This window comes from Terrapene carolina, unplaced genomic scaffold (genome assembly GCF_002925995.2).
Source record: "Terrapene carolina triunguis isolate 2854851 unplaced genomic scaffold, T_m_triunguis-2.0 Scaffold136, whole genome shotgun sequence".
Lineage (NCBI taxonomy): Eukaryota > Metazoa > Chordata > Testudines > Emydidae > Terrapene > Terrapene triunguis.
Window position 1 is genome coordinate 2,590,456 of NW_020664487.1, and position 27,732 is coordinate 2,618,187.

Sequence of the window (27,732 nt, forward strand, 5' to 3'; positions counted from 1 at the left end):
CCCTGGGGCTCGGGCTGCCAGCCCCGCACGGAGCGCTGGGGTTCGGGTTGCCGGCTCCCCTGCTGACGGGGGCAGGGCTCGGGCTGCCAGCCCAAATTGCCCAGCCCCGCTCTCCCTGGGGCTAGGGCTGTCTGCCCTGCAACCGGGTCCCACCTGCTGTCTCCAATGCCCGGGGTCCTCTGGCCACCATTAGTGAAATTTTTCTGGTGAACCCCCTGTAACGTTCTGCGAACCCCAGTTTGGGAATCACTGGCCTAGCCTCAAATGTTTGTAGTCTGGATCAAGCATTTGGGAGTCTCCACACTAGCTTTTTAAAAGGCCTTGGCTTAACAGGCCTGCACGTTCTAGTGCAGGCAAGCCCAGTGTGCTTTGTTGCGTGCCCTGCTTTTCTATAGATTCTCCCATGCCACTAACTTACATCATTCACATTTTGCTACTTACAATGGGAGGTGCTGGTAAAATAAGGCTCCCTGCTGCTTCCTGATCCAGAATAGTGACTACTGCAGTGGTGATATCCCCAAGAACAGCTTCCACTGGATCATCTGGACCCAGCACCACAGAAAAGGACTCATGCCACTCCCGGTCTTCGTTAGACATGATCTCCACCTTAAATATGATGTGCTCCACCCCTACATGAATGAACACGAGAGAGACCGAGAACCTGAGATATCATCTGACATTACCCTAACAGCTCCCATAAAACACTGCATAGCTGCCTCAGGTCAGGAGCATTGAAACATTATGATAAAATACACATTACAGGTTTTATCTGAACTCTAATGATTTAGCACCGTTCCAGCCAGGAGCCCATTTCATAAATATAACTCCAGCTAAAACGACTGGTCCGATCGATCACCGGGCAGACTTACAAGCAGATGCTATATGAGGATTAATAGTGCCTGTCTTATATTAGCTGACTGTAATAAAAATCTATGATCCAAAATATATCCCCTCCCTGTTACTAGTGTCTCTGTTTTAACTCTTTGGCTCTAACATGCAGAGCTACTGCTGTTGGACCCGTGGGGCATGGTTTGAGTGATCTTGTAGGATCTTGAGGGGTTTCTGCAGAACTCCTATATACACAGGCTCTTTGAGGAGTCTGTGTTGTTAGAGAATATTGCCAGTTGACAGCTCTCGTACAATCACTCTCATTCTCAGACTTCATCACCACAGCAAGAAGAAGGGTTACATTTTCAGATAGCAGGATTACGGCCATAGCAGAAGGCAGGGTTGTAGCCAGGGGATTCCTAACTGACTTTAACGGCAACTGCCTGGCTGAAACCCTACGCAGAACATTGACAGTTTACAGATGCTCCCCGACTTACGCAAGCGTTCTGTTCTGGAACGCCTCGCGTAACTCGAATTTTGCGCAAGTCGGAAACGTATACCCGATCATTACGCAAAAAAATCTATTTCTAGCTTACGGAACTTTTTCCATAAGTGCGGATTTGCATAAGTCGGGTTTGCGTAACCCAGGGGGCGTCTGTATTACAAAAAACCCTCGTCATCCAGCAAGGGTGTTGTGAAGGGATGAAATATGGGATTCGCTGACTCCATGGTACCAAACATGAAAGGGGCTGTGATTGGGGATGGCCTTCCAATCTGTTCAAAGGCAGGCAATCGCTGTGAGCACACAGGCCAGGCCATCTTTCTGTCTCCTTACACTCATCACTCCCTGCTCACTCACACTTTGTCTGGCTGCATGAACATTGCTGTCAGCAAAACACTGTCCATTGTATGCAGAAGGGCATGAGGGGGAATGTGGTTTGGCACCCGCAGAAAAGTGATGCTATGCTCCAATGGGAGTCTCAATTCCCCACCTCCGCTGGTTTTCAATTTTTATTTTTCCCAACTGCCTGCAGTGGGAAGTGGAGAGAACCCTGACATCCCCAGTGTTTGCTCTGTCGAAATGTCACGTTTGACTGCTTTTTGTGGTCTCTCCAGCGTACTTAAAGAATTCCTCTGAGGCTTATGACTGATTTGGGAAAAGTAAATATAACCCACCCTGGGAAAGATTATTGAAAGGATTACATAGGTGTTTCCTATTATAAATGCTGCATTAAATATGACTGCAGGGTGTGTGTCTAGAACAAAGCCCAAAGCATAAATACATTAGAAGGGGTTGGTGTAGCTCATGTTTTTGCTTATACATGAAATCAGACACCCACGAAAAACAAGACACATACAATGACTTCAATGGGAGCAGAGCTGGGCCAATGCCAAATGCTTTTGAAAATCCCACACAGAGTATTGTTGTATAAATTACTTGCACATTTTCCTTTCATTTGAATTTGCTTTGGCCTGTGTTAAATGTCACTGAGTAATCCCTCCACCCCATTGTTCAATTCCAAATATCCTTTACCAGGGCTAAACTTGAGGACTCGACTCTTTGGATAGTAATCGACTCCAGACTGGGCTGAGCCATCACGGGTGCTGCAGCGGACCTTCGAGGTCCTGTTCTGGTCCCCTCTCCTGAGCACCTTGATGTTTAGAATAGCAATGCCCTCAGGGCCTGGAGGCTCCCGTACTTGGTATGCAGCCTCTTCAAACTCAATGGTGGGTGCTAGAGAAATGGTATGAAGAACAGAAACACATATTTGCAGCAACTCTAGTAGCCTCAAAATAATTTGCATCACAGTACGCTTTCCAGCAGCCAAGGCTGACCTGACATAGCTCCTTTCAAAACCCATCAGCACTACTCCGCACATCAGAGTGAAGTTTGAGAGGCACTCCTGACATACAGGGGCGGAGCCTACAGCCTAGACACGGCCAGGAGCCGCACAATAAGCTTGGCACTCATTCCTTTGGGTTGCCCTTCCAGCAGCCACGTGGGCTGACTTACCTGACCTTTCCAAATACGCTAACTCTATGTTTTGTCTAGCATTAGTGGTCCTTTATCTATGTGCCACAGTGTACCGCTAACATGAAATTCAGAATCAACTTTAACTGCGAGTTAATACCATGTAATGGAGCGCTGATCAACAAGTCAATCGTTTAATTCGAGGCAGTTTACATATAATGACTAACATTCAGACCTGATGTAAATTCCACTGACTGTACCTGCTCCGTCTAGTTCCTAATGTAGCCCATTCTCTCTTACCATCTTCATCATTGGAGACAGTAATGGTGGCCATGTCATTCTTTCCGATTCTAGCTCCACTCCAGTGGTTTCCCAGCGGACTGCCGAGATAGATCCGGAATTGCTCCTCGGGTTCAAAGGCAGAGTCATCATTGATATAGACAGTGCAGTTCTTCACCTACAGCCAAGTACATCATCAGTTAAAGACTAGCAACTAACTCGAATAATTCCTCTGAATTTAATGGAAGATTAGTGTTTCCTCACTACTTAGCATTTAACACCACAGTGTATTAAATGATGAAAGAAGCCTTAGAAACTCTGCGTGGATATCAAAGTGCAGCTATATGATGAAAAGTGGCTGTGGGAAAATGGCACTTCTTACTCCCTACAGCTGGTCCTCGGGTGTACTCCGAGACTATCTAATCAAAAAGCACTAGCTGTAATGCTAAGTATTATTGATACCCAACACTTGCTTTTTATGTGTTAACTAATATTTATTGTTAAATGCAGATTCTCCAGGGACTCATCTTTTAATTCCAGAACAGTAACAATAGCTAATCCGAAGCAGTTGAAGTATTACTTCTGCGAAAGGGGGTCTGGTAAAGCCTCTGAACAACAGAGTGCCCAGGAGAACATCCAGCTTTTCAAAACCTACTCTGCTGATTGTTCTTGGTCCTCCCTCAACCCAGTTAGGTTTAACTCGCCTTCTCTCCTTTCAAAAAAGTGATGCGAGACTCCTCCGCATTTCTCCTCTCCTCGAAGTCCTCCATGACTTCTGCTGTCTGGCTGCGGGTGTAGCACCTGACAGAGGACTCATAGCTCAGGTCTCCGGTGCGGATGATGGGAATGTGCAGGACACCCTCCTTCTCCTTCACAGCGTACAAGTCCTTGCCAAACTGCATGTTGGGTACTGCAGAGGGCACAACAACATCCACACCTGTACTGTGATAAAAGCTAAACAGCGGCCAAAGCAAGCATGCAATGTATTGAAGTACCACCATGTGGGGCTGATAGTCATGCAGTGAGATGTCTGATTAGATAGTCAACCGTGCTCACGAAGAGTATTCTTGACTTTAACCAAGCGGCTGATCATTGCTCTCATTGGGAACTGGAGATTCTGTTGCTCTTGATAAAGAAGCAAATCTCTCATCCTACCAACCCTGAGTCACCCACACAAAAAGTTACTGAACATTTTGCTTTCCCTAATATTTTGTTGCCTGAGGTAACCACCTGTTCTGCACGTACCGGAGAACTAACCATGCCCTAAGGTATATGTGTCTGAGCGGTATGCATACTGTATGCTGGGGATACATACGAAGAATGGGTAATACTTAGATAGGTTATTGTTCTTAGGGCATTATTGCAATCATGACATCTTCTGTGGCTAGGGGTAGAAAAAGCCTGAAGCCAAGAGGACAAATCTCAGCAGACGGTTCAGGAGCAGAGACAATTACAGGTTACTACAGAGCAGTTTTTCTGGGGTTATGTGACTGATGCATTTCTTTAGCAAGCAGATACCTCCCAAGGAGAAAATCACAGAGGTCAGGATCATGTTTAAAACACAGGAGGAAGGAAAAATACTGTGAGTTGAAATGAATACATGTAAGCTTCAACCCAGCTGCTAAAAAAGGGCCAGATTCTCATGCCCATACCCACACTGAATAGTGCCTGACTTCTCATGAAGCACGACTGGTTTCAATGGGACCATACGAGGAAGACACTACTCACTGTGAGCAAGGGTGACAAAGTCTGGCCCCAAATGGGAGGAGAAAATAGGAAGTTTATTTTGCACTTCCACAGACCTTAATTTCTTGAGGACAAAGAAACTATGAAGGATAGGTAACATGGAATGTGTTGCATGATGTCATCAAACGCATCCTGGGTGTTTTCCAATTTCTCTTAGTACACAAGGGAAATATGTAAAAGAAGGAGCTAGAATGGATTCGATATATAGCTTACCATCTTGGAAGGTGTCATTAATGGCCACTATAGCTTGGAAAGGTTTGGTCAATTCAGCCCCATGGGGTGAGCTTAGGTATACAACAAACGTCTCCAGCCCTTCAATCACTGGGTACTGGGCATCGTCCAGGATTGTCAAGGTGCAGTACTAGAGGAAAAGTAAAAGAACCAGGTTATAAAACCGGTTATCCTCCTTTGGTGAGAAAGAGAAAATACCCTGGGATTCATCCTCAGGTGATCGGAGTAATGTCACTAAATGTGGGTTCTTCTAGGTGAACAAACAGCAACAGTTCATGCAAATACACTGTTGTTCACATATAACGCACATTGTATCAAAGGGTAAGGCTCTACCGTTATCCTGGAGAGATTCTTTCAGCTGAACCTTCTTTAACCAGAATGTCAACTTGATTTGACTAGATTTATATTAATCCAAAATGCCTGATTCATCTATCTATTGTAGGTGCTTATAGGGCTCCCATTACCATAGTCTCAAAGCGCCTCACTATCTTTAATGTGTGTATCCTCACAATACTCCCGTGAGGTAGGGCACTGCTGGTATCCCCATTGTACAGATGGGGAACGAAGACACCGAGAGGCCAAGCGACTTTGCCCCCCGTTGCACAGGAAGTCTGTGGATATTGAACAGAGATCTCCCGCGTCCCAGGCTAGCACCCCAACCACCAGACCATTCTTCCTTCTCATCAGCTTCAGCTACTGGGGCTTCGATACCAACCTAGCAGGTAACTCAGCAATACGAGCGGAGAGTAACTGTGCTGTAACCCTCCCCTTTCCTCATCCCAGCTCCACCTCACTATTGTAGTTGTCACCCTCATGTCTAGAATTTTAAGGTGCACAGGAGATTTTCAAAGGCACAAGTGAATGTTAGGCACCTAATTCCCACTGAAAGTCAATGGGAGTATGGTGCTTAATTGCCATTTGTGCCTTTTAAGATATCCCCTTGTAAGCTTTTGGGGGGCAGGACCATTGTCTTTCTATGTGTCCTGTGAAGTGCCTGGCACGTTTTTGGTCACTATAAAACAGACAGTCAGAGAAGTTCAGCTTCTCTAAGCATTACAAATGGTGACCGCCCACAAATGGAGGAGGATTAGTAATGGGCTGAATAACTGGGGATTCCATAGACTCTGTGGCATAATGGGACAAAATCAACAACGTGACTTGGCCAACAGGCCCTGAGTATCACTGGGCTTTATAACATTAATGTTACGTTTTTGTATCGGGGCCCCACTGTGGTAGGTGCTACGCACACATAATGAAAGGAGGGCTCCTGCCCTAAACAGCTTACAATCGAAGGATATGGCAAGAGAGAATAGGTGGATATAACAGTCAGATGGGGAACACCAGGTAGCACTGAAACATCAGTACAAGCCTGCAGTCTGGAAATGGGGATTTTACATGGGAAATCAGGCTGTTCTTGGCTGTTGCTTGGAAGGTTTGTGGCAACTCCTTCTGCCATTTATGTGTTTCTTTATTTGATTAAAATGACTCTTGATGCAGCTGTATTGGTGTGGGATCAATTGCATCTATAAAAAAATACTTATGTCTCTTTTATTCTTAATGTCCCCAAACCTCTGTAACTAAACAACTGCAGTAAATTTAACATTCAAAAACAGTGAGTACAGTGCTTATATAAGAGACAGAGACTGAAATCTGCTCCATCTAAGCACTGGGTGTGTTGTCCGATACCTCCTCAGTTCTGCCTGGCCTGAACTCGACTTTCTTGGAGCTGGGGATATAGTCAATTCCTGGACTGGCCGAGGGTGGATCTGAAGTCCGAGTGGCACACCAGACCGAGGTGGGGGTTGAGAGGTCAGTACCATGCCGGATCACTGGAATGTCAATGGTGCCTGGAGGCGAAGTTACACATATTAAAGCCATGATTAGAACTTAGCTGGACGTGAGAAAAACACACATCTGAAACGTCAATAGGGGCCATTGCCCTTTTCCTTCACCGTGACTCGGTCCATGGCGCTACAGAAAGGATAATGCCTTGCAGACAGTAATAACCAAAGCTCAGCTCTAACTTGTGGGGCAGGATGAGGAAGTACCACAGCTGCCGCCCTTTTCCTCCACGGCACACATCTGGTTGGAAGGTTCAGTTCTTTACGACCCCCACTGGTAAAGCCGTGTTTCCACGGCAAGTATCTCACAGTGACAACAAGCCCAGACCCAGTGGAATTACTGCTCTCTCTTACCTGCATCCTCATTGACAGTAAAAGTTGCGTTTCCCAGGAACACAGTGGAGGCGTCGTTGGGGCCACTGATCATCACCTTGGCCGAAGCCACGCTCCCTATGCGCGCATTACTAGAGGCATCCGCCAGGGCAATTTCAAACTCCTCCTCCTCCTCGTACTCGCTGTCATCGATCAGTTTGATGTCACAGGTTGACATGGTGACACCGGGCCCCAAAATAACACGGTTCTCATTCGACATCCCCCTAGACTTAAAGTCAGACCCCGACTCCAGTGCGTAAAGGCTGCTGCCTTTAGCAGATTTGGAGATGGTGTAGCAAAGAGCAGATACGATGCTGCTGGCATCCCCTACAATGTAACATCCACGGGGACAGAAGTGTTATTGTCAGAAAATTATATGAGGCTTCATTTGCTGTGGAGGAACATAGGCCCGCATTAGACCTGAATGAACTCTGGGTTTAAACTGAGTTTGGAGCTCAACATAAGTGATAGGCCTGAAGCATGTGACCAAAAAAAAAAAAATAGTAAGAAGGAGGGATTGTTTGCGTTAAACTTGTAGTTTCCCTGAACATACCAGTGTTATCTCATTTAAGGTGTGGGTTGAGGTAACAGAAATAAAGAAAACACGGGGAATTGGGCACCAGGTGCAGGAAATAATGGGTGTGTTTAGTTTATTATAAAGAAATGCATAGTTTAGTAGTTAGAAAGAAATACAGCAACATGAGATAATAAGGAGGAAACCTTGAAAAGAAAGGGGCTCAACCAGGAATCTTGTCTTGACCAAGCCAGGGGCAGGGTTCTGCTCTAAAACTCCCTCATCTAGCTTTAGTTAAGGTCCAATAACCAGCCATGACATCACTTGTTTGTCATAGTATATAAAAAGCAAGGTATCTAGGGGTTCTTTGTGAGTGCCTTTCCTTACCCCTCTGGAAAATAGCATGATGGGAAGGTACCTCCCAGGCCTAGTCCTGTTGAGAGTATTTGGGCCAGTAATTATAACTGTATTGCTGTTGGGTATAGAATATAGATATATATGCTTATGTTTGTACATTGTGTGCAGTCACCACCAAGAGGCCTTTGAACGGATAAAGGAATGCTTGTGTGGAAACTGAGTTTCCTAAACTTATTAGGAAAATAATTTCCGACAAACTGGATAAATTCAGACCTTCAAACATCGTAATCCAAATTACAATCCATTGTAATTTCTAGAATAAGGGGAAAATATTTATGCAAGGGTGTTCTCAAAGGGACACTCCTTCTGCTCTTAACCATATACAGAAATTGGCCTAGCATGAATTCAAAAGAACATTTTGATATTTTTAACCAGCTGAATCTCTGGACACTCAACTCCAGCCAACTGTTGCCTTCTGTTGCTACTCGAGTGAAATCAGAGATCGAAGAGGGCATGTCTCCTACTACCTGCAGCAACACTGCAGGTGTATTCCAAGGGAAGTATAGCACCCGAAACATAGGGAAGAAGCCAACAGATATCCTGGTTTCCTTCTGTTCCCTCTGTCTTCAGGAGGAGCTGGACTGGGCCCTAAGGCAGCAGGCCTAAACTCAATTATTGAATCTATAAAGGAAAACCAAGGCCATCCTCATTGCCCTCTTTCCTTTATTTTCAGATATCCTTTTCCCTGTGGATAATGTTACATTTTTAAAAAGAAAGGAAGTAACCCCGTTTTTCCCTCTCTTTTTGAGCTCTGATATCTGCCCACCAGAAGGGAAGATCGACTCACTTAAAAGCTGGGAAAACCTGCTAACTTCAAAGAGCAATGGAGCCAGATGAGATAAAACTGAGTCCAGATAAGCACAAGAGGCCCATTCCTGCCACCCTTCCTCATGTAAACAGTCCTTGTTGTACTTCTACTCCTGTGAAAAGAGGCTGCAGGATTGGGACCAACGTCTCAATCAGTAAAAATGCCAACTGAACACTTTTATGTTTTAGAATTCTATCATCAAAAGCAACGTCAGAGATGGGACTAAAGACTCTGAATGTAGCAGCAAGTTCTACTGTTATCTCCTGTGACACAGAAGGCACTAATTTTGCACTAGAGAGATAAATCCTGTTATTGCTCACAACTGATGTGTTTGCTCTAGTGTTGACCAATGGTGAAAGCAGGAATTTGGGGATCGGGGCTTCCAAGTTGCCTTCTTGGCTCCGTCACTGATTTATTGTAGGACCTTGTCATTTAATCTCTGTATGTTTCAGTTTACCCATCTATAAAATGGGCCTATCACCACACAATGGAATTTCAAATCTTAGTTAGTGTTGGTAAAGCAGCGTTAGCTCCTGTGCTGAGCACTGCTATATAAGTGCAGTATCGTTGTTATTATATCTAATACCACAAACCTTTCCTTTCAATGGGTGCAGACAGAAAGCCAGCACTCTCGTTGACATGGTAAGTCTTCCTGTCAAACTGCAGAGTGGGTTCATCCTCTGTGTCGTTGATGATGACTTTGGCCTGGGTGATCTCCCCCAGCAGGGCATAGGCTGGCATGCTGAGCTCCACGGTGAAGCTCTCCGTGTTCTCAAAGACGTCATCATCACTGATAGCAATGATGCAGGCCTTGGTGTCCTCCCACTCATCAAACTGCACCTGCAAGGAAGTGAACCACAAGGGGTGCATGGGTGGGCTTGCAGCTACAAATGCAGAAACCCTCCCTGTTCCCCTCTGGAAAGGACGGATGCCCTGAATCTTTGCTAATAATCACAGAACTTTAATTGCCCTGGTATGTTTCAGAGCTATGCTTTACTTTTGTTCTCCTGGGACCCGATCCAAAGCCCTCTAGTCAAAGGAAAGACTCCCAGTGACCTCAGTGGGGTTTGGATCAGAGCTCTTGGGAGCTCCTGAGCTCAGTTCTTCACTGAATTGCCCCTTGTTCAGTCACCTACAGTGAATGCAGATGTACAAAGTGAATGCAAATCTCTACCACTCTCTCTTCCTAGTGTTTTGCACAGGGGTAAACAACTACACAAGGCAAAAGGCACTGGAGAATCAGGCCCCTTGATTCTGACCTCACACTAGTTTTATGCTTGAGTAATTCCATTTACTTTAATGGAGATACTCCTGATTTATACCAGCATGAATGAGATCAGAATCTAGGCAAGCCTATATTAGACACCATCTTGCAGAATATTCCCTTACAGGGACTCTGTCAACATAAACCTCATACTTTAAAAGAATGTCCTCTCACCTAGAGGCTCAAAAACACCTTAGATTCTTAAAACTGAAGTCATCTAAAAGTCTACTTCATGTTTTTACCACTTATTTTACTAAGGTGGGGTTTTTTTTGTATTCCATGAAGCTTAGATGATGAAAACTGACTGATCACTTTCAGTTTTTGGCGCTCACGTGCTAACGGAAAGGTGAAGTTGTTTAGGATGACAACACTGCAGAGAATTACTTGAATTTCAAAAAACTGGTTTCACAGAATTCTTTTTAAAGTCATAAATATATTTCTATTACATTAGTAAGTAATAGCTAAAGCCAACTTAGGCCTGAAAATCAGGAGCTAGTCCACGGATGACAAACTGATGTCAGAGGGGACTCAAACTGACATTTTAAAAACAAATTTAAATTAAGGAATTTGGCATTCAACATTAGAGTCAAAGATCTGAAGATGAGAAGGGACCATTAGTGCATCTAATCTGACCAGTCCTGGTCTCACCAGCGCGATATACAGAGGCAAAATCAGCTCCCCTAACTCCACTTACTATTCCCCAGCCAATATAGCCAAGGATTGCTTTAGCCCTTTTTGCCACAGCATTGCACTGGGAACTCATGTCTGAGTTGTTTGTTCACTATGACCCTGTGATGGGGTAGACATACCCCACACTGGACAACAAGGGGTTAAGGAGCTGCTCTGGGCTCAGCCAGCCCAACCCCACCACACCCGCAAAGGCACGTATGGGCTGGAGCAGAACAGCTCATTTGTGGGCCGTGCAGGGACAAGAACAGACCTTCGACCCGCAGCTCCTGAGGGTAAATAAGAGAAGGCAGGAGCTTCCCTGACCACAACTGCCTGAAGGTCCCTGTCTAAGGGAAGGGAGGGCCTGATCCCGATGCACCCTGACAGAGAGGTACTCCTCCCTCTCTCCCATTAACTTAGTTTGTGAGTGTTAATTCCCCTTGTTTTTGTTTATGGACTACCCCAGAAGTGACCTGGATGGAGGGCCATGTCACAAGAAGAGGCAAGGCACTGGAGTGGCAGGGCAGCCACGGGCTGCAGACCCCAATGAAGAATGAGTTGTCACACCATGCTCGACCATAAGGAGGTGCCAGCAGTGAGCCGACCCCTTCACAGACCCCAAAGTCCTTTTCAGTCGCTGCTTTCCAGGACAGTCCCCCTTTCTATACGTGTGACCTACATCTAGTAAGAAAGAATATGGGACCTTAAATTTGGCTGCATTAAAACGCATTTTGTTGTAATGCAGCCTGTCCTCATCATTATTTACCACTCCGCCAACGTGAGCAGTGTACTTCTAATGTGACACAGTGCAATCCATGGGCTTATTCTATGGTGAGATGTTGAACTTCGCCACTTCCGTCTTCTCCTCCCGCACGTGTCTCAGACATGCGAAGCAGGGCTATAACAGCTAAGGTAAAAGGATGAAACAGCAGAGTCCAGACATCCTCAGGGGTACACAGATCAGGTGCAGGCAAATAAATAACACGCTGTCTGATTCACTATGTTAGGTTTCCATAGGGCTATTTCTGGGGGTATATAGTCCTTCCAGATAGATTTTCTCAACCCACCTGGCCTGCATACTCTACGTAGTCCTGCTGTCCTGGCTTTGAACTGACGCTGGAGGTGGCAGTTCCTTGCTCCGTGCGGCACAGGACAATGGCATATTGATTGAGGTTACCGATCCTCTTCACCGTTACGCTGACAGAGCCAGCCTTCTCACTGACATTGTAGCTGGGAACGTACACAACGCAAACATAGGAGATACGTTAGGCACGTCACTTAATGCACAACTGGAAGCTGCTCAGGTACTAAGGTGATGAGCGTGGTATAAGAACCGGAATTGAACAGACCATGAGCCTTATGTGTTTTTAGTGATACTGAGCAAGCCCTAATCCAGTCTAATTCATGCCTTCAAGGAGGTGAGATCCGGAGACACAGTAAGGGACTGACAAACATAAGGAGGCAAACTTTAATCTTAGATATGTGGGTGCTACTCCCACTCATCACAAAGGTAACACATCAGATCTGCAGCCATCCCAAACTCAGGCAGATAAACGCTATACTCCACACTGTCATGCATAGGCAGTGTGTCCTAGTGATTAGGCTACTGGACTGGGACTTGGGAGATCTCTTCCTGGCTCTGCCACTGGCCTGTGGGTTACCTTGGGCAAGTCACTGCATCTCCGTGCCTCAGTTTCCCCACCTGTAAACTGGGACAAATGACACTGCCCTCCTTTGTAAAGCATTATGAGATCTACTGATGAAAAGTGCGGTGTAAGAGCTGGGTATTATTATGCTCTCTTCACACACACACATAGTAATTTCTCAGCTGAAACTACTGGGTTCAATATGGCTTCATTGTAGGACTGAATCATCATTTGGGACTGACCTTTACTCATGTGTAGCACAATGGGGCCTCGGACGTGATTGGGACTGTTGGGCGCTACTGAGATATACTAATAAATGATGATGATCTATCCCTATGGGATTATTCTCATATACCAGGCCCAGGCCACTTCCGAGCACTGCTCCCTGAAAACCGAGGGCCAAAATCCGAAGTGAGTCTAAGAATCTATCTTCTACCTCCTTGTAGCCACCTCAGCTTCTTAGTTACACCAACTACTTATTGATGTGTAACTTAACTTCCACCCCACCCATCTCACCTCTGAATAAGGCCCTGTATGTCACATGAGTGCTGTAACCCATAGGGTAGCTTACCTGGTGTATTTAAAGCTTATGAGAGACCACTGGATATGGAAGACATTGTCACTGACAACGTTGGGCTTGCTGTCTTTTACTAGAAACTGAAAGCTATCCATGGTTTCCTGAATCTTCTCTTCCAGCAACACGTACCGAATCAGTCCCAGATTCACATCCTCTGTTGGGAAGAGACTCTCAGTGAGCCAATCCAGGCCTTCAGTGACAGTTTTACAGGTGAACAACGTACAAGCTGTATGCATACATCTCTATGGGCCTGATTCGGATCACAAATTTGACACTGGTGCAACTCTAATGGCTTTAACAGTTATTTGTCATTCACTCCAGTCCAAGAGCCATCAGAAATCATGCTGTATCTCTCTCCAAAAACCGATCTAATCTTTTCTTCCATGACTTAGAAAAAAAGGATTTTTTTATCTAAATTTGACTGGGACTATTTTAATACAAATTTGCTTAAGAAGAATTTAATTAAATCCCCTGGTCTGTATTTTGGTGTGTCCCTTTAAGGCCCCTGTATCTCTGCAGTAGCGTCTGAGCTTTGCCATAGCATTAAATTGACTCCTTGATCTCTGCCCATAAAATAATATTGGGTCTCTTCCTCTGCGTTAGCCTGGATTTACTTTACGCAAGATGGGACAGACTTGGCTGGGGAGTTCTGATGAGAAGAGATAGACAGAAACCTTGACTGTGTTTGCCCAGCACCTGGCAAAAATGGGGCCTTGCTCTTGACTGGCACCTCTGTGTTTTACTGTAATAGAAACATGAAGGGCTAGATGGAGGTGCGACAGGTTGCCCCCCTTTAAGGTGCCACCTGATGTACTGGGATCCACTGACCCTGCCTGTTCCGCCAGCCTGGGCCCTCTTTACCCTGCCTTGCTGAGCCAGGCTCTTAAGCCTCCTCTAGCACACACAGAGGCAGGGCCACACCCAGCTGCAAAAAGACACAGACACTGAGATCAGCTCTGGGAAGACTCAGTTTAAGAGACTTGCCCCAGCACTCCCTTGGAGTGCAGACCCAAAGGTATATTGTCTTACGCTGTATAGAAAGATCTGCACAGCGCAAGCTCATAAAAATTCGCCCTCTCCCTCAATGTGAAGAGAGATATGCACAAATTCTTGCCATCCCCCCCCCGTTAGAAATTGCACAAACTGGGTTTAATAATAAACAAAACAAACTTATTAACTATAAAAGGCAGATTTTAAGTGATTGTAAGGGATAGTAAGCAGAACAAAGCAGATTACTGAGCAAATAAAACAAAAAACGCGCCTACTAAGCTTAAGATCTTAAAGAAACTGTAATTTCTCCCCCTAAATGTTATTTTAGGCAAGTTGCAGAATTTCTGTAGCTTAGAGTTCCAGTTATTTCTTCTTACAGACTGGACCCCTGTCTCAATCTGGACTCACCCCTGCCTTTCCCCTTAGGTTAGTTCCTTTGTCTCTTCAAGTACTTTCAGCAGTCCTTGTTCTTGGGTAGGCACTGGAGGAGAGTCCAGATCAACCCCCTCCCCAGCTTTAAAAAAAGATTTACCCTAAGGTGGGAAACCTTTGTTTGATCCCCATCCCCCTACAGAGGAAAAGTACCAGCAGTGTCCAAGGTGGTATTTTGTATCAGGTGATCTTACCACCTGACCTTGCAGTGTCAAAGCAATTATGAAACCAAGTTTATTTGCAATGTCCACAGGAAGGAACGCCAGGCAAATAGGAGATCCACATCTTCAAAGACTCATTGTCTTTTTCTAATGGCCCTTTAGGTCTGATTGCTTACTGTCTGGTGGGCATTTCCCAAGTACATACACACAGTTGTAATTGTTACATAGTCAATATTCCTATCTTCAGATACAGAAATGATACATGCATACAAATTGGATAATCGCATTCAGTAAATCATAACTTTTCCAATGGTATCTTACATGAGTCATCTTACATAAAGTATATCTTAGTTATGCCATATTCATATCATAACTATATTTCTATGAAGAATATGGGGTGTAATTTCACAGGAGGGTTTACGCTCATCCTGTCTAAGGGGCCGTGTAAGGCTATGTCTCCAAAGGGAGCACCCAGAGAAGGCACTTTGAGATTCAAATTACTTCCTTGCTTCCACCTTGCAAGTCACCACAGCCCTGAAAAGGCTAGCTTCCCCCCGGCCAAATAAGACAAAGACAAAATAAATTTTTCAAAAGCACCCAAGTCAATTAGGAGCCTACGTCCCATTTTCAAACCTTATTTTCCAAGAGGTTTAGGCTCCCAAGTGCCTAAGCCCATTTTGTAAATGAGAAATTTTACCCAGTAGCACTATCAAGCCCTGATTAGCAATTATAACAATTAGTTGTGTCTTTGACTATTAGCGGTAAATATGCCCAATGGCCTGTGATGGGATGTTAGATGGGGTGGGATCTGAGTTACTACAGAGAATTCTTTCCTGGGTGTCTGGCTGGTGAGTTTTGCCCACATGCTCAGGGTTTAGCTGATCGCCATATTTGGGGTCGGGAAGGAATTTTCCTCCAGGGCAGATTGGCAGAGGCCCTGGGGGTTTTTCGCCTTCCTCTGCAGCGTGGGGCATGGGTCACTTGCTGGAGGATTCTCTGCACCTTGAAGTCTTTAAACCACAAGCTGAGGACTTCAATAGCTCAGACATAGGTCAGGGGTTTGTTACAGGAGTGCGTTGGTGAGATTCTGTGGCCTGCGTTGTGCAGGAGGTCAGACTAGAAGATCATAATGGTCCCTTCTGACCTTAAAGTCAATGAGTCTATGAACTGTCTTGCAGAAGGTAATCAGAAGAGTCAGGAACACATTATCCAGCCAGGGTAACATTTTTCATAAGTCAAGACAAGAAAGACCAGAAACTAGACCTCCAGAAGGCATTTTTAGCACTTCAGCAAATACCGTAAACTGCATCCCAAACATTTTCTCTCTCTTAAACTATAAAAAACTGCTGGGGGAAATTATTTGCACAGTGCAGCTCTTTAAAACAGCAAGCCTCTGTCATCAGTGCTGAAAAAGCTTGGAAATCTTTTTTTTAAAAATCCAGCCATAAAACAAAATACTTCGAGATGGATAAAATACTATTTCAAATACGTGAGAAAGCCTGGGTGAGCACAACCCAAATCCTGACATTCAAACACACCCAGACTTTGGTCATGTTCAGATCCAGGTGCAAAATCTATGGCTGGCCCTAACCAAACCGTCGGCTCCAAACAGCCCCGAACGCTGAGATTATTGGGATCTGGATTCAGGATCATCTCCATGGGAAATGTTTAATTTCTTTAACTGAGAGAAAAATCAAAGTTTTTTTTTTTTTTAAATAAATTCCCCTCCCAACCTTCTGACCTGGGAGAGAAGGACCTTCCTTATTCTACTCTCTTGGCACTGGTGTAAATCAATAACTCCATTGAAGTCAGGGACGTTACACATCAGAATCAATCTGTCTGCGTTTCTTTCATACATGAGCTATCATGACATAGTGAAGAGGAATGGAAGGAAGTGAAGACGAGGTCAACAAAATGCAGTCCTGCTACCCTACCTTGTGTAAATGTAGTCACAGCTGTCCCCCGTTTCAGCTTGCTCTCCACGTGACCATGTCTGGGTCCAGTTGTTATCTCATAGATCAGCTGTTTGTCCTCTGTGTCGGGGTCCATAGTCAACAGTTCCTTCTTGGTGATCAGATTTGTTGCCTGGATTAAAGCCACACCAAAGAGGTTACACAACTCCTGAGATGCTGCGTAGCAGGTCTGATTAGGCGGCCAACTGAAAGAATTGATCTGTTGAACATTACTTTGGGCTGGTCTACACTGGGGGGGGATCAATCTAAGATACGCAACTTCAGCTACGAGAATAGCATAGCTGAAGTCGACGTATCTTAGATCGACTTACCTCCCGTCCTCACAGCACGGGATCGATGGCTGCGGCTCCCGCGTCGACTCCGCTTCCGCCTCTCGCCCTAGTGGAGTTCCGGAGTTGACGGGGAGCGCGTTCGGGGATCGATTCATTGCGTCTAGACGAGGCGCGATAAATCGATCCCCAATAGATTGATTGCTACCCGCCAATCTGGCGAGTAGTGAAGACATACCCTTAGAGAGGGAAAACCTCTGGAACGTAACAACACAGAGGACATGCAAGGAGTAGCCCAGGATAGACAGGGAAGGAGGAGTCCTGTTTGTGCCTTAAGCAAAGGATTCAGATTCGGATTAGCTTTGATATGAGTTTGTGGTTTGAACAAAGGGAAACTTGTGCAAAATTGCCAGGTCTGGTCTGGTCTTGTCTTGAATCGATGACAAACCTCATGTTTTTACATGAAAACAACCTCTCAACACAGCTGGTTGAAACTCAGCTCAGGCATGCTTGAAGCTTTGAGAATGGCCAGAGTTTTGGGTTCTATTCAGAACATTTTGCACAGCTTTAGTGAATAGGTGCTAACCCTCTTTCATTGCCCTGTCACGCGTGTGCCTCAGTCCAGCTCTACTTCTTCTATATTTTCTTAAGAGAAAACAACGTGAGTGGAAAATTGTGACAATAAAACTCTTTGATGCCTGCACAATGCTTTTTAATAAGTCAGGCACTTGGAGTTGAAATAGCCTTCTCTTAACAACGTGTGAACATATTTTGCTGTGAATAATTTGGAGTATTTCTTTGCAACTTACACTGACTCCTCAAAGTACTGTCAGGTGTGCCTGTCCCTGTATCCTATTTGGAATTCAGCAAAACGAACAAAAGTTAATGGGGGGAAGAAATCTCTGCATTGACAAACATATTGGAATCATTCCTTTTGAGGCCCATCAGGGAAGACAGTTTCAGCCATTGCTGGCACAACACCACCCAAAAAAGGTTTACTTCAGTCATCATGCAGTCCAAGAGTAAAAGGAATCTCCCTGGAACTTCTACTAAGTCCATCCGATTTTGCTCTGTCGATGTCATGCCTGCAGATAATCAGCCTCCTGGTGCCAATGAGGCTCGTCCGTACTCCAGTGGGGAACACCCGTATAGCTATCCTTCCACATTACAGAGTGCTGGCTGTCTGGGGAGACTTCTCAGGAGATGGGTTTAGCCCCTCCCTGGTAGTATCTCTGTGAGGTACCTTTACCACATCCCTTCCCACCACAGTACATTGATTCCAACCTGCCCTCTGTCATCCTTACGCATTTCCCTAGACGGGTACTCGGGTTTTCGTTACTCCCATCACTGAAAGAGAAGTGATGAGACATTCTGGATTTTCTTGTGCCTGTTGCTCCCCTCCCTCTTTCCCTTCTTTCGGGAACATAATCAGGCTGGTTTTAGTAAAGCTGAACTCAAGCGGTTACCTTGCCATCCATGTACTCCAGCCACTGCAGGCCCAAGTTGGTGACAATTCTGGGAGTCCCATCGTCCACCGGGAGAATGTCCACTTTGAACCGCTGCGGTGCCGCTGTCACCATCTAAGCAAAAGTCCCGACACAGAGGTGGCCATTTATGCCTCATACACATCATTGCTTAGCATGAAACGCCGGAGGTGTCGTTTATTGATCTATCACTACGGACGTTCCAGATGTTTCACGAAAGGGGGCGTGGTCCGTGCCCTGAAGAGCTTACATGACGAATCAGACCAAACACAGATGCTGGGGCGGATTTCCAAAACAATCAGCTTTGGCCTAACTCTTTCACCCAGTGGGGGGGAGGGATGGCTGGCCATGTAGGGATCTGGGGCAAAATCAGTACTTGGTCCTGCTAGTGAAGGCAGGTGGCTGGACTCAATGACCTTTCAGGGTCCCTTCCAGCTCTATGAGATAGGTATATCTCCATATATTATAAGTCAATGATAAAACTCCCATTGTTTTCAAGGGAAACAGAGGTACACCCATGCTGCGTGCTACTGAAAAATCTCACCCCAAAGAGCTCCTGTCTGTTCATAGAATATCAGGGTTGGAAGGGACCTCAGGAGGTCATCTATCCAACCCCCTGCTCAAAGCAGGACCAATCCCCAACTAAATATGTTACTTCTGTCTGATCTATTTAGATTGTAAATTCTTCCAGGGCAGGGTCTGTCTCTTACTATGCACTGCCTAGCACAATGAGGTCGCTATTACTGTAATATAAATAATTTGCCCTGCTGTTACCCTTATTTTGATGATTATCAACAGATGTTGAAACCAATTAATAAAAAAAAATCTTGTGAAATGTTTCCTGAAATGCTCACAAATCTATATTGCAAATGCATTTGGAACGTATGTTTCAGAGACTTATGGCTTCAGGGACAATTGGGGTCTTTTTATCCCAAATATCTGCTAGGCAGAAGAAGTGGGAAAAGAATAACCAACAAAAGAGGATGCTAATTAAATTAATACTCCATGGTTTCAGCCTCTGGGATTTAATGACTTTCTCTCGCAGTGGCAAAGCTAAATTTTGCTGCATTGTGAGTTCACAGCGCTGTCTGTTCAGGGATGTTTTGTTTCCATTCTTTAAAAAGACACTTTCCATTTCTCACTAGTACAACTCCCCTCTCCCTCAGAGCCTGCAATAACCCCTCTGCCTGCTGTACAGTCTCAGCACTGAAATATCCTGGGCCAGGTCCTCAGCTGGTGGAACTTGGAATACTCGATTGATTTCAATCGATCAGATAGATTTCTTGTCTTCTGAGAGCTTCTACCTGTCTGAATGGCTGAAGGGCCAAGAAAGCCTCACCGCCCTGAGACAGGTGAGCGAGTACATAATTGACAGAAGCATACCCAGTGCCGATACTGCAATGGCAGACAGTATTTGCTGCTATTCAACTTGATGCTGGCTGTCTAGAGCACTGCCGCACTTTGCGGTCGGTAGCGCCATTTCTTTATATTAGTGAAGATGCAAAGAATCTTTCCTCTCTTGTCTCAGCCATTTGAATGGACTAGGTCAGGGGTGGTCAACCTGGGCTTGATAAGGAGCCAGAATTTACCAATGTACATTGCCAAAGAGCCACAGTAATACATCAGCAACCCCCCATGAGCCCCCCGCCCCACTCCCAGCGCCTCCCACCCACTGGCAGCCCCTCCCCCCTGGATCTCCTGATCAGCTGTTTCGTGGCGTGCAGGAGGCTCTGGGGGGGAAGGGAGGAGAAGCGAGGGCATGGCAGGCTCAGGGGAGGGGGCAGGAAGGGGTGGAGTGGGGGCAGGGCCTGTGGCAGAGCAGGGGGTTGAGCAGTGAGCACCCCCCGGCACATTGGAAAGTTGGCGCCTGTAGCTCCAGCCCCGGAGTCGGTGCCTGTACAAGGAGCCGCATATTAACCTCTGAAGAGCTGCATGTGGCTCCGGAGCCACAGGTTGGCCACCCCTGGACTAGATGATTTAAGATTACACTGAAACGTGCTGCTGGGCAAAGCACAAGGCTAATACTCCGCACGATACTGCAAGAGCTCTAGAACTGCATCGGGATAGTCGATCCTCAGCTAGCACAAATCGATGTAGCTCCATGGATTTCGGTGCTTTTTCTAAATTTTGGGTCAGATCCTCAGTGACTGTAAATTCACATCGCTCCACCAAACTCAACAATCTGCATAATGTCAGCGCATGTCCGCGTGCATACACACACGCGCGCACAAAATATGCTTAAAAATCATAAAGTGCACAACGCCTAGAATACACACACACACGGTCCAAGCACTGCACCAGCACACAAGGACATGGTGGAACACCAGCCGTCAAACAACCATTAACGTCATGGAGTTCTGCCAATTCACACTCGCTGAGGATCTGGCCCCAAAAGTATCAAATGCAACAGCCAAGTTGCATTTGGACACTTTCAGGGAAGTTTACATCACTTCTAGGAAATCTCTTTCTCTCCCCCCTCCATTCTCCCTTACCTCCTTCCCTCCATCCTCGGCAATGAAAAAGGGATTGGTCCCATCAGACACTGTGAAGGTGAAGCGATCCTTCAGGGAGTTGCTGCCGTCGTGGCTGTAGCAGACCCGGTTCTGGTAGATGTCGTCCATCGTGAAGGTGGCTGTCTGGCGATAGTGCTGCCCGTCGTTGGTGCGTTCAATCAGACCGTGTCGAGGAGGCTGCACGATGGTGAATGTAACCGATTCGGCCTGTCCAGAGGAAAGGGGTTGGTGGGGAAGGTGGCAAAGCTGGTAAAATATCCTTGCGGGAGTGGTGAGTTATTCGGGTCAACAAAGCTGGAGAAGGATACGACTGGGTTTTACCTTTTCACCCGTCTTCTTTCCAAGTACAAGAGTTCAAAGAAGTAAAGAACCACCACTGGGCACTGAACCAGCTCCGCATGCTGGCACTACTGTGCCAACCACCCTTTCCCAATGTCACTGTCTCCATGAGGACATCAACAGTGGTCACATGAGAGTCAGTCGGGCTAGATCGGACCATAGGTTCACCTAGTCTGATCGCTGTCTCCCTGGCCATACTTCATGCAGTCGTAGCATGCAAACACGCTCATTCCTTTTGCAGAAAAGTGCAAGTTGCTTATTCTGTCAGTGAAAGGCTGTTGCCATGCCGACGGGACATGGTCCCACGGCTCAGGTTAAGGAATGACACACTCAGAAGCCAGGTGCTTGGCCCAGCATAAGTTCCCATTGTGCCCAGATGAGGCAGCTGGGGACTTCTCTGTTTTAAGTGAAGTCATCAGAGCCAGCTCTAGGCCCCCCTCGTAGAAATACTTCAGCATTACAAGTATAGGCCACGTCAGTTACAGCAGCCCTGTGGCTGCTTTAACTTGTGCCCTGGGCTTGCTTAGCTCCTAGTGAGACCCAGGAGAAGGGACTGAAGAAAGGTGACTTGCGTCTATCCCCTTCATCTGTGCCAAGCTAAGCTGAGCTGAGAAGAGAGAGAGCCCGCAAGGTTTATAGAGGAGATGGGGCAGGGGGATGTTAGGTCCTAGCCCAATGATGGGTTTTCTTTGCTACCCATAGAAGGGAGACACAAGAAATGAAGTATGACATTTCTCGAGCCACGACTTGGCTTTATTCAGACATCATTCCTACCTCAGACCTACCCCAGACCTTTATTCAGACCTACCCTCCTCCCAGCTGTTTGTCTGAAGCTGTCTAGTCCCTGTGGTCACACAGAGTATGTGCTGGGAGGAAAGACATTAGTCTGAATCCCTCCGAGTACAAACGCCGCTGCGCAACAGCACAGGGGCGAGAGGATGTGGAAGCGCTGCGCGCCTTACCTCCGTGTCGGCATCTGTGGCTTTCAGCTCAAACTCTGTGATGGTTTTTCTCACCCCTTCCTGCACCCGCATCCCAGGGCTCTGCACCACAGGCAAGGAGTCATCCACTGGGGTTATGGTGATGTCAAACGTCTGAGTGACCTGGGAGAGAGAGAAAAACAGACCTTTTCTGACGAATATGTTCTACTCGGGATATGTCTGAATGGAAGCAACGATGTTATGAAGAGCCAATGGGGACAGCTCATGGGTAATGCTGCAGACTGTGTATAAAAGAGTGTTTGTGATGCTTTCTTCAGGCGTCCCGAACTCTATGTCACCCTGCTACCCCCCTCCACCTAGGGTGACCAGATGTCCCGATCTTATAGGGACAGTCCCGATTTTTGGAGCTTTTTCTTACATAGGCACCTATTACCCCCCACCCCCTGTCCCGATTTTTCACACTTGCTGTCTGGTCACCCTACCTCCACCTCACACACTCAATGTGTTCCCTTGGTGACACATCTGACCTCCGTCCGTACGAATAGCAGGAGTACACGCCAATGCTAAATTATAAGCTCGGGAGGCAAAGCTTGTTACATTTAATTTTTTTGGTGTAACTATGTCTCCCCTACGACATCAGGGGAATTTACTCCCAGCACGTTGATCAGTCCAGAATCGACCGTCTGCATCACTCAGAGAACCACGTGCTCAGACCTACCTCATTCACTCCATCCGAGACGGAGAAGGTGAACGCATCAGCATGCTTCTCTGCCTCACTGGTGTGGAGGTACTGGATGCTGCGCGAGGCCAGGTCTGCCTGGCTGAATGAGTTAATCCTTGTGCCTGGGCCAAAATGATAGGAAAAATGTACACCAAAAATGATGAAAAGTAAAAAGAGCAGGGAACCTGAAACAACCTCTCGGAAGGACAGAAATGTGTCACAACTCCATACATAGTTCCAACGCACAAGTGAAAGGAACATAGGGTGGGGCTTTCACAAGCACTCACAGTTGGCCTAACTCTGCTCACACTGAAGCGAATGTGAGTTTTACTGCTGACTTCAATGGAAGCAGAGTTCGGCCAGTGGTGAGGCTCCTACAAATCCCATCTGTACCGTTCTCTCATCCTAAAGGATGACATTATATGAAGGTGAGTCACATTCTCAGCAGACTGACTGGGCATGGTCATGCAGAGTATCTGTGGGGAATCAGTATATGAGGAACAGTAAATCCCACAGTTCCATTATCTCTCAGACAACACACAGTAATATGCCCAAAAGAGGTTTTGTTGAACGTGGGCAAAAGGTTCTCACAGCTTTATTTGGCATAAGAAAAGATCCAGGATAAAATTTTCAAACGTGGAGGAGCTGCAGGAAAAGAGGAACAGACTTGCACATGTGGTGTTTGTGTCCAGGAATTATACCATTTTGGGAGGAAATTATTAAAGAGATTCATCTTACGACAAAATACCAGCTTCCTAGAGATCCCCTGACCTGCTAACTAAATGCTCCAGAAAGGAGCTACATTTTAAACAGAACAACAAATCAATTTATTTTTCTTGTTAGTAGCAAGACATTGTATTGCACATTATTAGAAAAAATGTGACTTCTCTTCCTATAGAATTGTAGTATAGTAAAATATGGACTGCCCTTGTAATTGAAAAACTTTCACACCAGGTACGTACACAAGAGAAGTGCCAAAAGGAGGATAGGTATTGAGAAATTTGGTCACACTTAGTAGTGTACCCAGAAGAGGACTCTCCAGCCAGCAAGCCAGAATCTTTAGCCAGGTTCTTTGAATATTAACCTGAGCCTGGAAAAGTAATAAGTAATGCATGATGTATATTAACATTTTATTGTAACTTTGCCTTAATAAAATTGTTTCAGAACCAAACAAAAGCCCTGGGTTCCATTTTCAAAAGTGACTTAGGCACTTAGATATTTAAAGGTATTTAGGTGCCTACTGATGCAGATAGATGCCTATAGTGGGATTTTCAAAAACATCCAGGTGCCTGACTCCCACTGATTTCAATGGTGAAAATTTTGTCCTTGACTGAAAACACCTGGACAAAATTGGTGATCTGTGTTTCATAACAAATGGCTATCAATTAGCGGTGGGCAAACTTCAAATGTTCAGAGGTTTGGTTTAGATAAGCAACATAAAAAGAGGATGATTATCGAAAACTTATTTGACGCTCATTAGGTTAGAAGGCTTGTGAGAACAGACTCTCTTATGAGAGCTCCAATATTTTTTGCTTAGAGCTGGAGCCAGTTACACCATGAAAACAACCTCTTTCAGAGTATTCCATCATATCTACTTCTGATGCCTTCCAGGATCTGAAAGAGCCGTGGTACCAGAACCAGCACACTTAAAATAATGAGAAAAAGATTAATCCAGCTATTTCAAACTTCCAAAAGTATTATGTTCAATGTTTGGTTTGCATTTTAGGCAGAAGCTTTGGAGGAAATAAGAACACTAACTGCTTATTCCTACTTTCATTTCTTTCTAAAACAAAGCTGTAAGGGCACAGACTGCTTTCTGAAAACACAGCAAAGATTTACAGTCCATTACTCTAATGAAAGGTCACACTAAAAAAAAAAGGATCCTAGATAAACATAATCTAAGCCAAAGGAACATATTGTTTGAGGGTACAGGTTTAGAGTAATTCATTAGATAGGATTAGAGGACACATAATATCCTGGGATAACTGGCCCTGGAAGGCAACCGTAAGATTTAAAGATTAAATTTGCAGCAAATTGTTTTGTAAGTCTGACAGAGGGGACAAAAAAGCTACTGGTAGGTCTCCAGAAAAGGTTTGTTTTGACAGTACTTAAATATTGGGTAATTCATGCAAAAGTGTGTTAGCAAATTTCAGTGCTCAAAGCAGTCTTCCATCAAGCTTTTGCTGACTTAGTATATGGCACATCGTGTCTTGGGTATCTGGATATGTCTTTCTTTCAAACTTTGTGATTAAATTGCCACATCTTAAGCATTGCTGAGATAGGGGTTCGAGTTTTCGTACCAAAACACGTACAGGGCAAGATACTGAGGTAAAAACAAGTCATTTGCCTGCTGGGCATGCCCAGTTACAAGGGATGCTGGTCGTGAATTTTTGAGAAGTTCTGGAATCAGTTCTTAAGCATAAGAAAACGAGTCCCCAAATTATACGTGGTATGAATTTCAGTTTAGTGACAGAGGGGCTGCAAGTTATGTGTACTAGGGTTGTCTGAAATAGTGGATTACAAGAAAGGGAGATTCACACAAGCCAGTGGCATGAGCTACAGATCGGAGCTGGATTGCTGAGTAAAACCCAGCAGGTGAGGTTACCATAAATCCTAAACTCCCCAAGCTGTGGAATAAAAATCCTCTCTGTGAGTTCCATGCCTCGTCTCCACTGGCCTTGTTCTTAAATTCCCTGGGTTAATGGTTGTTTGAGAACTCATTGAGGCTCTAATTCCAGGCAGACATTTTTCAAGAAATGAACTTCTAAAAAACTTTATAGCCCTGCAAACCTGTGTTCTGTGGAGCACGTGACAGAGCAAGAGAGGGCTTTGCAAACCTGGTGACGCAGCATGTTCCAGGTGACCCAACTGTGGCTGTTTGGTGATTCGGTACAGGAGCGCTGCAGGCTCGCTGTCCTGGTCGGTGGCGGAGAGCTGCAGCGTTGTGATCTTCTTCACTGAATTTTCATCCAAGACCAGCCCTTTGTTAGCTATGATGGAGGGGGGGAGTCTGTCCTCTGAAAGCAGCAGGGGCAAAGTGGTTTGAATTATGATACAATCAGCTTCCCTTCCTTGGCTTTACACACATACACCATGTAGCAAAAAATTTCAAAGACAAATAATTTTTACCTGACTATTTTGGGCATGATTTAGATGATGCTTTACTCAAAAGTCACCAGAGCAGGTGAGTGGCGGTTACATCACAACAGGCCTGATTCAAAACGCACTCCAGCCAATGGGCTTTGGAGAAGGCCCCCAACATGAATAATGAACTGTTCTTTTAATGAGCGATTCCTTCCCATGCCCCAGTTTCAAAGGGTTTTGAGTTGCCAATAAACGAAAGCCAAATCATCAACATTTAAATCTTTAATTCAAAGATTTTTTTTTTTTTGCTTAGAGATTTATTTAAATTATGATGGGATGTCTTTCAAAAAGATATGCTTAGTTCTAGCACAACCAGAAGTTATGGGCTTGACGAAACAATTGATGAGTGGAATTTTATGGCCTGTTGGTCAGATGAGATTATAAGGTCTATGGGGGAGTTTCTGTGCTGTGCCTCTAAGAATCCAGCAGCCGGTGACTGTCCTCCCCAGTTCTTGCACCAGAGAAATTCTTCCCGACAGATCTAGGCCTTTTAGGGCTCCTTTTGCCACTCGCCTTATCTGGCATACATGAGCCGGAGCCGGGGTGAGAATCTCACCGTATTAATCTATGATCTTTCATAGCTAAGAAAATATTGCTTACGTAGCATCTTTTACCTAAGACACTAATATAGAATGACTGGTCGACCAGTTTGTTGCCTTCTGCATCGATCACATCGAAGATGAAAGAAAAACTTCCTCCAGGCTCCCCCTTCTCATGACTATATTCCACTTGTCCTGGAGAGAGGGGGAAAAAGAAGTGGCTTAATATAAGCTGCAACATCACAAGAACAGCCACACTGGGTCAGACCAAAGGTCCATACAGCCCAGTATCCTGTCTACCGACAGTGGCCAACGCCAGGTGCCCCAGAGGGTGAACCTAACAGGTAATGATCAAGTGATCTCTCTCCTGCCATCCATCTCCACCCTCTGACAAACAGAGGCTCGCGACACCATTCCTTACCCATCATGGCTAATAGCCGTTAATGGACTTAACCTCCATGAATTTATCTAGCTCTCTTTTAAACCCTGATATAGTCAACATCGGCTGCTGTGACCTATTTTGGAATCTGTCTAGCCGGCAGAACATGGGGGGTGGTTGCTACTGTTTCCAGATTTGTGTGTCATTTTCCCCCCTCCTTCTTTCTCTCCTTTTCAGAGACAGTTTTTAAACACTTGGTTATTGAAAATCAATTTTCCCTTCACAGATCTGTCTTCTGCTACTTTTCTTTCTCTCCTCTCCCAGCACCACATCATCCTCCCTCACTGTAAAGATTTTGGCTATTTTAAAAATACAACTCAATGCTCGAATCAGTGATTAGCTAAAATATCTTTAGCTGAATGTTGCGCGGGAGGAAATGGGGGGTGGTATTACAACATTTGAAGACATGCCCAACCTGCTCACAACTCAACTAGAACCAGATGGTGGGTGGGATTTTCAAAAGTGCTGAAGTGATTTAGGAGCACACTTGCCACCAAGAGTCAATGACGCTGGTGCTCCTAAGTCACATGGGCTCTTTTGAAAATTTGTGTCTAACACAAGGGTCGCGACACACTATCCAGGAGCGACTGGACTAGTTGACCGTATAGATTGTGTCCATATAT

At 45.4% G+C, this 27,732-nt stretch overlaps 1 protein-coding gene across 1 annotated transcript in view; it reads right to left on the reverse strand.

The window, feature by feature from the left end:
* The window catches only part of FRAS1 (Fraser extracellular matrix complex subunit 1), a 185,924-nt gene that overhangs the window by 28,758 nt on the left and 129,434 nt on the right, over nt 1-27,732 (reverse strand). The window contains exons 42-58 of the mRNA XM_029911919.1: nt 26,746-26,865; nt 25,825-26,004; nt 22,985-23,109; nt 22,288-22,428; nt 20,966-21,193; nt 18,456-18,569; nt 16,682-16,832; nt 13,159-13,318; nt 12,009-12,171; nt 9,602-9,848; nt 7,252-7,596; nt 6,743-6,903; nt 5,039-5,186; nt 3,784-3,989; nt 3,101-3,257; nt 2,363-2,563; nt 442-629 (exon numbers count right to left, since the gene is read on the reverse strand). Of these exons, the coding sequence (XP_029767779.1) occupies nt 442-629; nt 2,363-2,563; nt 3,101-3,257; nt 3,784-3,989; nt 5,039-5,186; nt 6,743-6,903; nt 7,252-7,596; nt 9,602-9,848; nt 12,009-12,171; nt 13,159-13,318; nt 16,682-16,832; nt 18,456-18,569; nt 20,966-21,193; nt 22,288-22,428; nt 22,985-23,109; nt 25,825-26,004; nt 26,746-26,865 (3,035 nt within the window). The remainder of the gene's footprint in view (nt 1-441; nt 630-2,362; nt 2,564-3,100; nt 3,258-3,783; nt 3,990-5,038; nt 5,187-6,742; nt 6,904-7,251; nt 7,597-9,601; nt 9,849-12,008; nt 12,172-13,158; nt 13,319-16,681; nt 16,833-18,455; nt 18,570-20,965; nt 21,194-22,287; nt 22,429-22,984; nt 23,110-25,824; nt 26,005-26,745; nt 26,866-27,732) is intronic.